This window comes from Phoenix dactylifera, chromosome 12, assembly GCF_051530095.1.
Source record: "Phoenix dactylifera cultivar Ajwa chromosome 12, Ajwa_hap1_PhDact_Kaust_v1.1, whole genome shotgun sequence".
NCBI lineage: Eukaryota > Viridiplantae > Streptophyta > Magnoliopsida > Arecales > Arecaceae > Phoenix > Phoenix dactylifera.
Window position 1 is genome coordinate 3753998 of NC_143201.1, and position 17764 is coordinate 3771761.

Here is a 17764-nt window from a genome sequence, read left to right on the forward strand (position 1 = left end):
CATCATATCATATAGAATAATCTTGTTGAGAATAGACCTCACCTTAGGTTGTCAATTTCTGTTCTTGATCTTTAGTAGACATGTTAGTTGCACCTGTGAATTCATATGCATGTTTTGTCTTTAGAAATTAGAACTATTTTATAGGAGATGCATGATCTTAGGACATGTGGTCTCTTATTTATCAACATAGGTCCCTTATCTTTTCTGGAGGAAAGAGTTGGGCAACGTGCAATCCACTTTGCAGCAAGGCAATCAAAAACGGTATAAACTCAAAATGGAAACTCAACCCAGTAGGGACCAAGGATAGTGGAACTACAAGGTAAAACAACTTGAAAATAGTTTGTGTTGATCAACCTGAAACACGGAAGCACTCCCCATACCATATATTTTGTTTGAGGTGAGGCCATCCTGGCCCAATCTGCTGGAAGAAACCTGACATTACCAAAGCAATTGAAGACTGGAATTAGAAAAGATGCAGGATGTCTTTCAATCCCAGAATTCCAGTAAGGTTTGAGTTTCTCCATGTCATCTAGAAATTTTTGAGACAACTAGAAGGGGATTTCAATGTCAGAAGGTGGACAAAGTGTTTCTAGATGGATTTGAGGAAATGACACCCTTAGATAAGGTGGTTGCTCAATTCATTTTGTTGAGAACCAGGAATGCATGCAGAGAGGGCAGTCCAGTTCTTTTCCCAATGGTTTTCTTCTATTAAGATATTGATGTTTGTAGCAAGCCATATGAAGATTTGAACTTGAAGCAGACAGCCCCCAAACAGCTTTGGCAAATGTTAAGTCCTCACTCCTCACTGCCTCCATAGATGAGATGACAAAAATATCAACGTAGAGATAACTGAGCTATTCCATTTCTGACATTTCTTTAATTTGTATGCTGAATCTCAGAAGAATTAATGGCAGTTGGAAACACCAGCACATCCTCAGCTACAGGTGATGAAAATGAACGGTCCATCTCTTACCATCTTCTGTAGCTTCTGTCTGATCAGGAATTGAGGAGGTCTGAAAGTAACTATACCATCTTAAGAAAACTGTTTCTAGGTACCACATCCACATGTTTGATAATATTTTTCTAGGGCTATGAGTTTCCCACTCTTGCAATAGTATCCACTAGACCTTAATTATTGCTTGATGCAGATATTCTTTCTTGCCTTATTATGGTTGAGTTTAACATAAAGCCAGACAATATGCATTCAACATTCAAGAGATATAGTTCTAAGTTCTAACACTATGTTGCTGAGACCTTCAGGTTGGAGATTTTTGTAGTGTGTGTTACACTGAGTGGGTACAGATATTTAGTTTACATGAGACTATCGATTTGGATGCGAAAACTTTGTCCAGCGGTGGTCCTATATGTGCTGCCTTTAGGAAAAATGACAATAAATAATTGTGTTTAAGGCATGAACAATACAATGAAGAGCTTCCAAGGGCACTACTTTTCAGTTACAAGTTTCATTTTATAGAAAAAATTGCTTAAAGTTTAATTGAAACCAAGAATCGCCGAACCGGTACCGGGTACCGTACCGGTCGGCGCCTGATATGGTTCGGTACCAGTTTGGACCGAACCAAACCGGTACGAACCGGTTGGCTCTATTTTTTTTGTGGGAGTTCTCTCTTTTCGAACTTTTTATATGAATTTAAGTCTAATTTGATTTTTTTTTATGTTTTCTTGATTTTTTTTTATATTTTCCGATGTTTCTATGATTTCAGTTTAAACTAGATGATGCATCTTATTGCTTTAAAATGATACAAATCATAAAATGAACAACATAAAATATCTTCAAATCAAGATACAATCAATTACATACTTTTGAAGTCCAACAAACGTACATAATGATATGCAAAATTAGGTCGAGTGGCGATGCCTTTCGTAGATATTCGGATCATCAGCATAATCAGGAGGCATATCAACCTAGCCCTCTATCCAAGCAGCGGCGTAGTCTTGTATGTTCATCCCATAAGGAACGTGTGATGGATTATAAGAATTCTCAGATCTCTCGCTGAAGCTCTGGTTTTGAGAGGTTCTCTGGCTGATAATACGGCTGCGGAGGGGCCCATCCGAATATGCCGGTAGCAAAATCCGACCTGTAAGATGCTCTGGGCTGCATAGGATAATAGTCACCGGAAGATGCTTCAAACGCACCATATTTATATCCGTATCCGTATAGGTCTTAGGTTGTCTATAGTTGCGAATAATAGGATTCAATATACGAATCTAAACTTGATATTTATGAATTTTACTCCGCGTGTGAGTTTATCTGCATCGTGTCCTCCTGATCTATTTTTTAAGGTATCTTATTTTGGCATGATCTCTTATTTTGCAATTTTTGAGCTATTTTTTTTAAAGTCCTTAAAAAAAAGAAGGAAGAAGATAGAAAAAAGAAAGTACACTTTATTTAGCTTTGACTCTTCCTTCTGATAGCCTGAATTAATGTTGTTTATGGATGTTTTCGAATGGAAACTTAGCTGCATAAGTTTGGGAAGGCCTTCTTCGACCTTCCCCTTCAGTGGCGTTCGACTTTAAGGCCACAGCCACAACCGGTGCTATGGCATGGCAATAGTACCTAACTCAAAGCGAGCCGACTGGTTCGCACTGAGTTCGAGTCGAACCGGACGGTATTATTGAGGTTCCAGCCTCGAAGGGGCTGGAGGCTGGAACCGTTTTCCTATAGCGAACCAACCCGGTCTGAGATCGAGTCGGCTCGGTTTGACCATAACCGGGTGATACGGCCCGGTTTGGCAATCCTTGATTGAAACAATACATTTGTGACTTCTGACTCATAATAGGACTGCTTTTAAGTTGTTCCTTGTTCTCTAGAAGCCTAGGATTAGTTTAATCAAAACAAAAGGCTTAATTTTGTATTTTGTAGCATCTAAGTAGATCGAACTGCATATGGAGGGGATAAGTCCTCTTGACTTCTTTAGTTGCTTTTGACCATTCAGGTTTCTCTAGTAGCGGACTACATTATTTGCTATCAGAATGAAATGATTGAACTATCACAAGGGATGCATATCTAATGCCTCAATGACCTTTATGAACTCTTGCAATCTGCAGGAAGATCTAAAGGCTATTCAAAACTTATTGATTAGTAGAAGCGTGTCAAGAAGATGATTGTCATGATGAATTGCATAAATCAGTCTAACTTCAGTAGCAAGGTCTTGTTACTAAGCCAATGTCCTTCAACTCCTTTACAGTCAATGACATGGATTGAGCTATTGCATGCTAGTGATGTGGCAGCCTAGTATCAACATGGTGGTATTGTGCCAGTACTACATAACGGTCAGGCACTGGAACGATGTGTGTTCTTTATATCGTGCATGCTGACTGGCATGTTAGTCCATGGTTAATGATTTAAAAGAGACCTTGTACTTCCACCTTCTTCTACATCTTCATTGTGACTGAAAAAGCTAAAAATTCACAAGGTAGTGGTTATCTAAGGCTCTAAGCAGATGAATTATTAATTTTTTCATGGTTCAGGTGTTATCTTCTTCCTCTAAGGGATCCTAAACCATTCCTTTCTTTTTCTTTAACCTCCTCCATTCTTACATTAGATCAAGATTATTACCCTGCAATTATACTTCAATAATGAACTCATTTTATATATTTCTATGTTTACACAAGACAGTATGTTGTTGTGAGTTAGTGCTTATCCTAGTCTTACCAAGTTTATCCTGGTTAGTTATTCCGTAGTTATAATAGAATTATTCTAGTATTATCCCATCTGGAATAGATGTTTTGTCTTTTAACGACCATTGAAGTTTAGTTTATATAAAGTATTCCAGTGGGCTTATGAAAGTCTCGGAGAGGCGTTGGATAGTAGTATTGAGTTAGATTCAAGATTTGTCCTCAACATGGGAACATGTTAAGTAGTGATGTGGTCTCCTAAAAATAGTAGGGGACATTTAGAGTCGTAGTCACTGTCCACTCTTAAGTTCTAATCACAAAAGGACAGGAGTCCTATATATTTGATTTCATTTCCATGTGAATCCAACAAGAGAAGGGGCCTCTTGAATTGGAATTGGAGAAGGAAAGAGTCTGTTGCAGGGTCGGCGGAATTGGTACCGGGCACCGTACTGGTCGCCCGGCAAGACAAGTTGGTACGGGCCCGTGTCATGCTGTGCCGAGCCTGTACCGACACAGTAGAAGAGGCAGAGGAGAAGGAGAACGAGAGAGGAAAAGAGAGAGAAGGGAGATGCCGAGGGAGGTTGGCGGAGGGCTGGGGAGTTGCCGCGCGGAGGAGGTGGAGGCCGGAGAGCAGCCGAAAAGCCGTAAAAGAAGGGCCCCATTACCGACTTTCTCTTAAAAACCTTAAAAATAAAAGAGCCCTCTCTGACCCCTGTTTCAAACTAAACAGGAGACTAAATGAGCCCCTCTTCTGCGGCTCCTTCCTCCGCACGGCGGCTCCCTGGCCTCCGCCGGCCGGCCTCGACCTTCCTCTCACTTCCTTCCTCTTCCTCTCCCTCCCTTCTCCTCTCTCTGTTTTTCTTTTTTTTCTTCGTCTTCTCCCCCTCCAGTGCCGGTCTCGTTTTCGTCGCCGGAACCATCCTGGTTCGCAGCCAATATGGCTTGGGACTCGCCGAATCGGGCAGTTCGAGACGATTCTGCCGACACTGGTCTGTTGAGTCTTTGACTTAGTCCTACTCAAAAGAGGCCATGCCGGCATGACCTCTCTATTATATAGAGGATGCGAGATGTGGTGTTATAGAAGATGCGAAAAAAGTGTTTCGAAGTCTACTTGCTAGTCGTGAGAATAGCAAGGCATTCCTTTTTCGTATTCCTCCTTGTTTTATTGCTAGGTTCACCTAGTAGTAGTTTTGGGTGGGAGGTGGATGTGCTTCAGTATATAATTTTATTATTGAATAAAAGTTGCTTATTCTCTCAAGTACTTTTTTTCTTCTAGTAAATATTTTTGTGTTTTGTGTTTGTTCTTGGTGATCTTGGGCTGGCCGATCTTAAGTTCTACATATTATCAGATAATGTGTAAATTTTCTGCATGGTATCAGAGCAGGGACTTTTTCGATGGGTGTTTTAAGTGTTGTGATGGTTTATTGCGTTTGTAACTTGGTTGTGTTCTTGAGCTTCTTGTAATTTGTTGTGCCTATGTGTCAGTATTTGGACTCTATCTGTGGTTCGTTGTGCTCTTGAGCAGGCATACCTTTTCGGCTAAGTCTTCTACACTAGACTCTTAGTTTTTGATTGAGCAAGATTTGTGGGAGTGTTTTAGTGGGTCAGACATGGTGATGCCACCAGATGTACTCGTCAATATGAATACAAGAAGAAAGTGAAGAACCAAATCTGTAGAGTGATGTTTTGTCCTCTAGTTTTGGTGGATGAGAACTTTATGCATATTCAAGGTATAGAAGAGCCAAATAAATGTTGGGATGTTCTTCCCGATAGCCGCATCAAGTTTCAGCATGTTGCAACTTGAGTCTTTGAGCAAGAAACGTGAACTAGTGTTTTCTCAGCTCTCTCCATTTGAAGAGCTAGTCAGTTGGGACTCAGAGCCAGATATTGAGGCGGCTACAGAGACGATGGATGTTATGGCTGATATAGTTATAGAGATTATTGAGGAGCGAAATCATGTAGATGAACCTGATGCTAAGCTATCCAAGATCCAGACTTTTCTTGTGGTCATAAGGTTGAAGAGCCAGAGCATGTAGATGAGGCTTATGTAGTAATGGTATAGGACATGATTTAGTTTTCAACGACATGAAAGAGCTGACCAATTTTGAAGTGGCTCCAGAGATCAAGCAAAAGACATGCTTGGTGTAGATGCATATAATAAGTTGGTATTCGGCAAGGTGGAAAAGCCAGTTAGTTTTGAAGCTACTTAGGAAGAGTCAAAAGATGATATAAGTGATGCAGTGCTAGTCACAATCTTAACCAAGTTACAAACATGGGAATTGATAGGTTTGTTCTTCTTGATAAGCTCCTGTCTTTCCCTCTGCTTCTCAATATTGTTCATCCCTCTAACGTTCCAGATGAGGAAATGGAGTTGCACTTGAAGAGAATAAAGTATGCACATGGCATAATGATGGGACTGTGTGGGCATACATTGATTGCATGGGTACAGGGCCACTAATTTGCATGTGGCACAATTATGAGGTTGTGCAAGTGTGCATGGACCCTATTGGTTCAAGATCGTGGATGTGCATAGGATACAATCAAATACAGGTTCATGGTTGCTGGTACATGCAACAATGGCTACTTAATTTGTAGGTACAAGTGTCGCTTTAAGCAAGGATTCGAAGCCATGGCCACTAGATATTCGTTGGTGTCAGTTGAATGTTTGATGAAATCTCAGCATAGTGATGACAAAGCCGAGGCTGTGGGGGAGTCTTGAAATCATTGTCGTCTTTGGCATGAACACCAGAGGGAATAGGCTGGTGAGGGGCTACTTGATGAGAAGTTGCTTGCATGGAGTCATCAATATGGACTACACAATGAGGGGGAGTGTTAAGAGTCGTTACTTGTCTTAGTCTTGCTGGATTTATATCTTAGTTAGTTATGCTATAGTTATCTCAGAGTTACTCTAGTATTATCCCATTGAATGTTTTGTATTTTAGTGACCATTGGAGTTTAATTTATATAAAGATTCAACTGGGCTTAGGAGAGCCTAAAGGAGGTGTTGGATGGTACATGGTAGTATAATTTAGATTCAAGAATTGTCCTCAACATGGGAGCATGTTAAGTAAATAGTCATAGTGTATCCTAAAAATAGTAGTAGGTCATGATTAGAGTTATAGTAATCGTCCACTCTTGAGTTCCAGTCAAAAAAGTATAAGCGTCCTTTATACTTGAGTTGAATCCAACCAGAACAAGTGGTCTCTTGAATTGGAATTGGAGAAGGAAAGAGTCTTTGGTCTCTTTGACTTAGTCCTACTCAAAAGAGGCCATGCCCTCTCTATTATATAAAGGATGTGAAATGTGGTGCTATAGGAGATGCGAAAAAGGTGTTCCAAAATCTCTTGGCTAGTCGTGAGGGTAGTGAGGCATTCCTTTTTGGTATGCATCCTTGTTTTATTACTTGGTTCACCTAGCAGTAGCTTTGGGTAGAAACTGGATGTGCTTTAGTATGGAGTCGTATTCTCAGAGAGAAAAGAATCATATTTTATCTTGTATACCTTTATTATTGAATAAAATTTACTTATTCTCTCTAGCAATATTTTTCCTTCTCTTAAATTTTTTTGGTTGGTGTTTATTCTTGGTGATTGTAGGCTGGCTGTTGTTATTCCACAATTGATTGTGCTATTCTACATACTATCAGATAGTGTATAATGTGTAGATTCTCTACATATGTACCATGAAACTCGTACTGTTACATGGGCGTGCTTAGCACAGCTTACTTAACAAAATAAAAGAGAAACAGTATGACTTGATTGTTTAAAATATCTCTAATAGTTTTGTTTCTTTATGTTAGGCAATTTACATACAGATGTTCTAAGAAATTTAATTATAATCTTTACATAATCTTGCCCTTTCTTATGAGTTTTTCCTTTTTCATGACTGAACACCTGATCTTCTGTACTTTTGCATGTGATGATCCTGTTCGCAGTGAGAAAAAGTTACATCTGGGCTTATGCTTCCTTCCAGTTTGCAATTGTAATCCTGTTTGCTCATATTTTTTATAATGTGGTACGTAGTTCTTTCTCCATGATATTCCAGTTTGCAATTGTAATCCTGTTTGCTCATATTTTTTGCATTAATTTTCTTCACTTGCAATAAATATTCAAGTCTTTTCTTCATGAAAGTTACAGCTCAGAGTTGCTGCTGTCCTCTCAGTCTTGCTTTCCTCATTCACCGGGTTTGGGATTGCAATCAGTACAAATTCTTTGCTTGGAGAGTATTTAAGATGGAGAAGTAGGAGAAATCGGCAACTGGCACATCAGCAGCGGCGGCAACAGCAGCAACAACATGATGGCAGACAGCAGCAACAATCACGAGACAACCCTGTAGCTGAATTTGGGGATGATGCTGGGCAGCAAGAAGCTCAAAGCCAGATCCAGAACACTAGTTCTTCACAACATGGATGAAATTGTTTCTGGTGCAGCTCACAGGTAACTATATTTTTCATGGATTCAGTGTAGGAGATCTTCTTTTGTTCCTTATTCCTGGAAACCATTCCTTGAGAATTTCTTCATGGATTTGTCATGTCATTGATAGAAGATACATTTCATTATAATCTTGTTCATGAGGGTCTGGATAACAGCCTTCAGCTAATTTACACCTTTTTTTCTTCTCGAGAAGCTTGAGATGTCCACATTTTCGGTGACTATGAAGGAACAACTTCAGGAATCGAGCTTCTGCAATTTTTTTTTCTTTTAGCTAATTTGGCTAGGAACTAATATCTCACCAATATAACCATTTTGGTTACTAACAATTTAGCTAGTATGGTTTAAAATACAATTATGTTGTAGTTTTAAAATGGAAAAGATGATAGTTAATGAACTTGTTTTTTCTTAATAGGATGTTGTTGGATTATCTTAGTTTATCCGTTCTAATCCATAATTCTTTCATCAATTTTTTAGTCCATTTTCAATATACTTTTGCTGCACAATACTTTTGATCAAATCATGTAATTGACTTTTAAAGGTGCCCAAATTTTGGTTTCTTTGAGACGTAACATCTTAGTGTTTTTCCTTGAAATGATTTAATTTCTTTCTGTAACTTTCTAGGAGACAGGCGAATCAGGTAAAGAAGCAGATCAGTAACCATTAATTTTTTTGGGGTTTCTTAGAAATATATATATGCATAAATAAGAGAACTCTCAAACTAATCTATCTAATTCCACATAGACTAGGTTTTAGACTACCAGTTTTCTATTTTTTGAAGTTTTTTGAATTCACTAGACTATTGATTATTTATTTTTCTTATTATAAGTATCTACTATGTTTGTTATAAGTGACAGACCAAAAAATGTGGAAAGAACAAATATTGTTACTCTTGAGTTTTGGCCAAAGAAACCATCTTTTTTTTCCAATAAAACAATCTTTTTATAGGGCATTGCTTTGGGACCTTCAAAGAAAATTATGTTTATTCTTAAAACTAGATCATAGCCCTTATTTCGCAGAAGGGTAAAATTCAAAATCTGTTATTTACTATGGCCTGTAACTTTTTTTCCCATCGCGCTACTCCACATTGGTTAGAAAGCGATTGAGGCATGCAGGCAGTCAAGGGACCACATAGTGCATATGAAGTATGCAGGCCACATAAGTTGGTGTATATGGAGTTACTATTTTCACTAAATTCAATAATAATGATAGTATTCTTTCATGGATGAAAAATAGCTATTTTAATAACAATAGCAACTAACCCAATAATAAAAATTATAACACAGTCAACATTTTAGCACTATTTATACCCATGCCAGACCTATCTAAACCATATCAAACTTAACCATCAAATTGAACCTGTTTCATTTATCTAGGCCCAAAGTCGATTGTATATATGTAGTTTTAGAATGTTACGTGGGTTGATAAATGCTGCCATGATTGGCTGTACCACCACGACCCCCCCCAGTTTAGGATGTATTAAACTGAACCAATGGAGAATTGGGAAGTATTGCCTTGTTGGCTTGGTAACTAGCCCGAACCGACTCCACCATTTGATTAAACACACCCCCCCATCCGCGGCTCGAAGAAGCATAGTTTGATGAACCAACCCCCCCACCCCCCCCCCCCCCCCCCCCCCGCGGCCCAACGTTGGCTTGGCAAAAGGAACCCCCCCCCCCTCCCGGGCATCATCGGTAATCATCCCCCCTCTCCCTCTCGCTCCACTAGGGGCTTAGGGTTAGGGTTTCCCTTAGCTCTTCCTTCCTCCCTTCCTCCCTCTCCCCCCTCTCGCTCTCGCTAGCTTCGCTTGGGTTAGGGTTTAACCCTCAGCTTTCCCCCCTCCTCCCCAACCCCCCACCCCCCACCCGCGTGCCACCTTCTCTCCTTTTCTCCCTCTTCCTATTTTTAGTACGTCCTAGTACAGCACGGTATGGATTCGTTCCTTAACAGAACGATTATTGGCTAATACGACCTCTGGTACCAATTTGGTAAATCTTGATGCAGCCATATGATACTAAGCAAGCCATGTATGCTGCTATGCAATACTAAATGAACTGCCCTTTATCTTGTCCATCATGGTATGCAGAACCGGCCCGTACCGGCCGGTTCAGTACATACCAGAATAGTCCGGTCCCTGATTGGTATGATACCGCGGGTCAGAACTGAGCGGGACGGAGGGCGTACCGATGCGAACTAGATCGGTTCGCACTGGTACGTGTTTGCAGCGGCGCTGGGTAGCATGCCCACGCACTGTGGGCAGCACGTGCAGCGCGCAATACTATGCAGACCGGTTCCACCGGTACGAACCCGTCCGGTAGGCGGCCGGTACGCCTACTGGTACCGGTTCGGCAGACCATGTTGTCCTTTTTTTTCTTCTCCCCTCATTTGTTTCCTCATTCCTCCCACCAATATAATATTTTGCTTATAATTTATTCTTTTTTTTGTATAGAGTCACTAATCTTAGCAAAGCTTCTATGTAGCATTTGTGATGTAACAAACTATCAAACCACGAAGGCATTTTGGCAAAAACATAAGAGTCGTCAAGTTTTTATAAAAGAACACGTGAAAAGCATGTACGATCAATATATTAAAGAGGCTATACAATCCTTAAGGATGGTGTAATGCCTAAAGGTCCTCATGAACTTGGCCAAGGACTGGGCGAAGCATAGAGGTGTAAGGAGTTGGATGCCATTTATTATAGGGTAATTGACTTTCCCATCCCTCTAAAGACTCCACTGTAACAAAAAGTTCTTGTTAATTAAATCTAAAACAACCGGTCCAGAAACTTTCCAAACTATAATTTCCGGTCCCTGAGCCCCTTTTATTTTGAAATAAGATACCGAAAATGCCCCTTCCCTCATGATCTCCCATCCTTCCGAAGAAGAAGAATTTCAGAGACTTTCCAAACTGTAATCTCCCAGCCGCGGCTGCTGCCGACCGCGGCCTGCCCCCTCCTGCGGCCGCCGCCGGCCCGGCTCGCCTCCTCCCGAGCCCCCTCCCGCGGCCGCGCCGCCGGGAATGCCTCCGCCCCTGCCCCCATGGTGGGAAGGTGCCGAAGAAGAGGAAGAAGGGCGCCGTCCCGCGTCCTGCGGCTGTCGCCGGCCACGGCCCGCCCTCCTCCAGCGTCCGCCGTGGCCCAGCCCCTTTCCGGCGCCGCCGGCCTCGCGGGAAGAGAAGAAAGAAGAAGAAGGGAAGAAGAGAAGAAAAAAAAGAAAAAGAAAAGAAAAAGTTTGAACTGGGGTCGACTCCTGCTCTGCTGGGGTCGACTCGTTGGAATCTTGGGTCGACTCGCTCACTTCTACAATAATTTTCTAAGAACACTTAACTGTGTGCACAGTCCTGTTAACTGTGTTCGCAGACAACTTAACTGTGTGCCGCTAGCTCGCGAAAGGAGAAAAAAGAAGAAAGAAGAAGAGAAGAAAAAAAAGAAAAAAAAGAGAAGAAAAAAAAGGAAAACATAAAAATAAAGTTAAATAAGCTTGGAACAATTAAATAAGTTTGGAACACACTTAATCTAACATGACACACGGTTAAATAAGCTTGGAACATATTTAAATCATCCCGGAACACACTTATTCTATCCCAGAACACAGTTATTTCGACTGTGCACACAGTTAAGTGTTATTAGAAAATTATTGTAGACTTATGCTGAGCTGGGGTCGAGCTGGGGTCGACCCCTAAAGAGCTGGGGTCGACCCCTGAAGACCTGGGGTCGACCCCTAAAGAGCTGGAGTCGACCCCTGAAATCAGGCAGAAAAACAGCTCTCTGGAAAGCCTGAGAGAGTCGACTCCATGTGAGCAGGGGTCGACCCCAGGTCTGTGAACACAGTTAACTTGTCTGGGAATACAGTTAACTTGTCTAGGAACACAGTTAAGTTGTCTGTGAGCACAGTTAAGTTGTCTAGGAACACAGTTGTTTAGGAACACAGTTAAGTTGTTTGGGAACACAGTTAACTTGTCTGGAAACACAGTTAAGTTGTCTAGGAACACAGTTAATTTGTCTAGGAACACAGTTGTTTAGGAACACAGTTAACTTGTTTGGGAACACAGTTAACTTGTCTAGGAACACAGTTGTCTAGGAACACAGTTAAGTTATATGTGAACACAGTTAAGTTGTTTAGGAACACAGTTATCTAAGAATACAGTTAAGTTGTTTGGGAACACAGTTAACTTGTCTAGGAACACAGTTAAATTGTTTGGGAACACAGTTAACTTGTCTAGGAACACAGTTAACTTGTCTAGGAACACAGTTGTCTAGGAACACAGTTAAGTTGTCTGTGAACACAGTTAAGTTGTTTAGGAACACAGTTATCTAAGAATACAGTTAAGTTGTCTAGGAACACAGTTAACTTGTCTAGGAACACAGTTAACTTGTCTAGGAACACAGTTAACTTGTCTAGGAACACAGTTAAGTTGTTTGGGAACACAGTTAACTTGTCTGGGAACACAGTTAACTTGTCTGGGAACACAGTTAATTTGTCTAGGAACACAGTTAACTTGTCTAGGAACACAGTTGTTTAGGAACACAGTTAAATTGTTTGGGAACACAGTTAACTTGTCTAGGAACACAGTTAACTTGTCTAGAAACACAGTTGTCTAGGAACACAGTTAAGTTGTCTGTGAACACAATTAAGTTGTTTAGGAACACAGTTATCTAAGAATACAGTTAAGTTGTTTGGGAACACAGTTAACTTGTCTAGGAACACAGTTAATTTGTCTAGGAACACAGTTAAGTTGTTTGGGAACACAGTTAAGTTGTTTGGGAACACAGTTAACTTGTCTGGGAACACAGTTAACTTGTCTGGGAACACAGTTAATTTGTCTAGGAACACAGTTAACTTGTCTAGGAACACAGTTGTTTAGGAACACAGTTAAATTGTTTGGGAACACAGTTAACTTGTCTAGGAACACAGTTAACTTGTCTAGGAACACAGTTGTCTAGGAACACAGTTAAGTTGTCTGTGAACACAGTTAAGTTGTTGAGGAACACAGTTATCTAAGAATACAGTTAAGTTGTTTGGGAACACAGTTAACTTGTCTAGGAACACAGTTAATTTGTCTAGGAACACAGTTGTCTAGGAACACAGTTAAGTTGTTTGGGAACACAGTTAAGTTGTTTGGGAACACAGTTAACTTGTCTGGGAACACAGTTAACTTGTCTGGGAACACAGTTAATTTGTCTAGGAACACAGTTAACTTGTCTGGGAACACAGTTGTTTAGGAACACAGTTAAATTGTTTGGGAACACAGCTAACTTGTCTAGGAACACAGTTAACTTGTCTAGGAACACAGTTAAGTTGTCTGTGAACACAGTTAAGTTGTTTAGGAACACAGTTATATAAGAATACAGTTAAGTTGTTTGGGAACACAGTTAACTTGTCTAGGAACACAGTTAATTTGTCTAGGAACACAGTTAAGTTGTTTGGGAACACAGTTAACTTGTCTGGGAACATAGTTAAGTTGTCTAGGAACACAGTTAACTTGTCTGGGAACACAATTAAGTTGTCTACGAACACAGTTAACTTGTCTAGGAACACAGTTGTTTAGGAACACAGTTAACTTGTCTAGGAACACAGTTAAGTTGTCTGTGAACACAGTTAAGTTGTTTAGGAACACAATTATCTAAGAATACAGTTAAGTTGTTTGGGAACACAGTTAACTTGTCTAGGAACACAGTTAATTTGTCTAGGAACACAGTTGTCTAGGAATACAGTTAAGTTGTCTAGGAACACAGTTAACTTGTCTGCGAACACAGTTAAGTTGTCTAGGAACACAGTTAACTTGTTTGTGAACACAGTTAACTTGTCTAGGAAAGCCTGAGAGTCGACTCCAGGTGAGCAGGGGTCGACTCGTGCTGTTAAGGGGTCGACTCCAGGTCTGTGAACACAGTTAAGTTGTCTGTGAACACAGTTAACTTGTCTAGGAACACAGTTAACTTTATTTTTATTTTTATTTTATTTTATTTTCTTCTTTTTCTTTCATTTTCTTTTTTTTCTTTTCTTTTTCTTTTTTTTTTCTTCTCTTCTTCCCTTCTCCTTCTTTCTTCTTCCTTCTCCTCTCGCGAGGCCGGCAGCTACGGAAGGGGGTCGGACGGTGGCGGCCGCATGATGGGGCCACCGAGGGGGGGGGCAGCGGCTCCTCTTCTTTGGCACCTCCCCACCGTGGGGGCGGAGGTATTTCCGGCGGCGCGGAAGGGGGCAGCGGGTGCGGGAGGGGGCGGGCTGTGGCCGGCGGCAGGCGCGGGAGGGGGTGGGCCGTGGCCGGCGGCTGCCTTTTTCTTCTCCTTCTTCGGTGGGAATGGGAGAGGCGGGGGCATTTTTGTCCCATAAAGCAATGTTAAAATATATATGGACCGGTTGTTAAACAACCGGTCAACAGGGATTTAATGTTAAAGTTCGGTCAATAAATGGACCGCTGAGCAAGTTCCCCTTTATTATAAGAATGGATCAAATGATGATCTTGTTGAAAAATATATTATGGATAAAGGAGGAGCTTTTTTTTTGAAGCTTGGTATTCTCACTCTATTTTGAAAACATGGGTAGGATAAAAAAAGGGACTCACTTTTAGACAAATAACAATTCACTTGGTGCTTATGACCGGTACTTCCAAAGAATATGAGATATTGACCGGCCACAAGATTAAATCTGAATTGTTTAGTCAAGATTCATCGATGGCTCAAAAAGATTAAATTTGAATTATTTTGTCTTTTGCCTAGGAGAAATCAACATCATTACCTTGTGTAACATAACAATCTTCTATCCAATGCGCAACACCATTGCTTGGATTTTACTTATCCAACTATGTAGAAAGCAGTTTTAGTGAAAATGGAAATGAAGATGATGTCCCAATTGAGATTGATAGAGAAGAGATACCACAAAGTAATGGGATTCATTATCTGGGACCTATTATACTCAACATTAGAGAGAGATGAAGAAATATTTACTAAAATTAGAGCTGATTGGATGAAGTAGAGAGGTTGGTATTACATAATGGAGGTCAATCTTAGCAACTTAAAGTGACATTTTGTGGAGCAAAAAGGAGGCTATAATATTGTAGCTTAGAATATTGGGGGTATAGGGTTCAATAAAATAATTTAAGTGTAGCAGAAATACGCACATTAGATGGATGTAGGGTAAAACCTATTATACTCGACATTAGAGAGAGATGAAGAAATATTTACTAAAATTAGAGCTGATTGGATGAAGTAGAGAGGTTGGTATTACATAATGGAGGTCAATCTTAGCAACTTAAAGTGACATTTTGTAGAGCAAAAATAAGGCTCTAATATTGTAGCTTAGAATATTGGGGGTATAGGGTTCAATAAAATAATTTAAGTGTAGCAGAAATAAGAACATTAGATGGATGTAGGGTAAAACTAGGAAAGATAGGTTGAGAAATTAGTATATTGGCAAAGCTGCAGGAGTTGCATAAGTTGAAGTAGTGGAAAATTGATTGAGAATTTGAGACAGTAGCAACATGTAAAATGAAGATCTAAGGGGGCTCCAATAAGCAGAGATTCTTTAATTTATGCTGAAGGATGAGGTAAAAGGAGGTGAAGGCCTAAGGTAACATGGATGGAGGTGGTCCAAAAAGATAAAGAAAAACATGAAAAAACATCATAGGTGGCTCTAAATAGGGAATGTTTAATAAATGAGGATCCATACAGCTTCCTCAATTTGTTTGGGCAGGGTTAGATTTTAATGGTTATAGCTGTCTCAACCAAATATAATCGATTCAAGCTGTAACATTTCCACATATATCATTCTTCAAATCCTCTCTCTTTGAGAGAATGTGAGGGAGACCCACTCATCCAAATACTTAGAATGTACCATCCAAGATTCGAAGTCAGAACCTATGGTTACTAAGCAGAGGAGTGTGTTGATTGAGAGATGCCCTAAGTCATGTCATACTTTGTGTCATTGTATTCGTGCTTCTACCAAAGTAGACTAATGTTTCGTAAAATTGACTATTATGATTTATTTGGCATATCCCCTTCCTAGATCCATTAAGAAATCTGTTTCAGTTCTCATTGTGGCTGATAATCTTTTTCCTCGTGTTAGTGTGGCATCAGATATTTATGACCATATCTTATAAAAATTAATTTCACCCTAATACATATTGGGACTCATCTATTGCTATGATCTACATTTCCGACGATGGAATCAGTGTCAGTATAGCTACAGTTGTGGGTCTCCAACCGACTCATAGAGGAAATTGGAAGCAACAAGATCTTTTTTTCCCATCCACATTATTTACTACGGAAGGAAACATCAGTATAGCTACAGTTAGGGGTATACAATTGTGACTCGGAGGAAATTGAAAGCAGCAAGATTATTCTTGAAAACCTCCTTATAGTATTTATGTATTTATGTGCTAAATTCTAACTTCAGGTATGAAGACAAATGGGAGTCATAATTCCTCAGCAAGACTAGTAGATTTCAGGTTTCTTGTAGTTTTATTTTTTTTCTTTTTTGTTTTATTACTAGAAAAGTAGAACTAAAAGTGAAGTCCAAATACCATTATTAGAATTTGACTACTTTTGCAGTATCTAACATTGTTCTGCATAATGAAATCTTATAAATTTAGTTAAACTGAGCTGGTGATGCCATCCAAATTGAAGAAAAAATGCAGCTTAGTGTTTGTATTGCCAGAAGTTAAATGATATCTGATCTGTATCTGATTTTATTCTTTATCTTCATTTTGAAAATTTTGATACATAGCAGCAGAGAGTTTTATATGCAGAGGAGGTAGGAGCCAGAAAGACTGACTTAGGTAGAGACGTTGATAAAGGGAGGAAAAGAGAGGAGGAACAAGTATTAACGAAACTCTAAATGAAGCTCATTCTCACCTTAAAACTGTTTGCATGCTTGCTGGCTTTTCCAGTTTCCACATTATATGATTGCACAATAGATAACTGGTGCTGCATCTACATGGACAAAAGAATTGGACTAACATTTATTTAAGTATATGGCCAGCTGAGCAAAAAATATATATATACCTTGATGTCTTTGCATTTGTTAAAGTCACTTGGTTCGATCAGTTTGATTTTTTGAATCTTAAAAGAAGTTTTTCTTTTCTTTTTCTTTCAGTACCAGGCGCAAGGGGTGCATGGATGCAGTGATGGGTGAATGGCCGACCGGCGCACTGGCACCAAATGCAAATTTTCATCATGGTTGGACTGCAAGAACAGAAAAAGGCAACCATAAGATGAGAGTGAATAATCTGTTGTTGATAATATCTATATATGCAATTAAAGAGGAATATCTTTTGTTGTAAAAGGGCCAACTTTTTATTTTGCTTTCCAATCGGCTTGTGTGGTGCTCAGAATGCAAGTATTGTCATCCTTTTCAAGCTGTCATCTGCTTCAGTTTCTTTATATAATGTTGTTTTTGAAATTGCAGTTCAACAAATTTCCAGTAGGAGTTTTCTAGGAGTGTCATTATTTTGGCTTATGGTTAAGAAATTTTATCAACTAGAACTATATTGTGAGCTGCTTCCCTCTACAAGGTATGTCTAGCATGTGTAATGATAAATATTATATGAGAATTTTGCAAAAAATGCTCTCTTTATTTTTCTTTTTGCTAATTCAGGCTATTGTTTTTTAAAAAAAATCAAATTTCAGAATTTTTTGACACCTCATACTTCTGTGCATGAAAATGCTCCAACCATTCAATGTAAAAAAAATGTGTCCGATACCTGAT

General features: G+C 39.7%; 1 protein-coding gene across 4 annotated transcripts in view; it reads left to right on the top strand.

Moving 5' to 3' along the window:
* Window positions 1–17473, top strand: part of LOC103719384 (uncharacterized) — a 28216-nt gene extending 10743 nt beyond the window's left edge. For 2 of the 4 annotated variants that reach the window (XM_039118276.3, XM_039118278.3), the window contains exons 7-9: window positions 7568–7647; window positions 7764–8069; window positions 17153–17473. In XM_039118276.3, coding sequence (XP_038974204.3) covers window positions 7568–7647; window positions 7764–8045 — 362 coding nt within the window. In that variant the 3' untranslated portion in view covers window positions 8046–8069; window positions 17153–17473. The remainder of the gene's footprint in view (window positions 1–7567; window positions 7648–7763; window positions 8070–17152) is intronic. The other 2 variants (XM_039118277.3, XM_039118279.3) reach the window with 1 other exon arrangement.
* The last annotated feature ends 291 nt before the right edge of the window (window positions 17474–17764 follow it).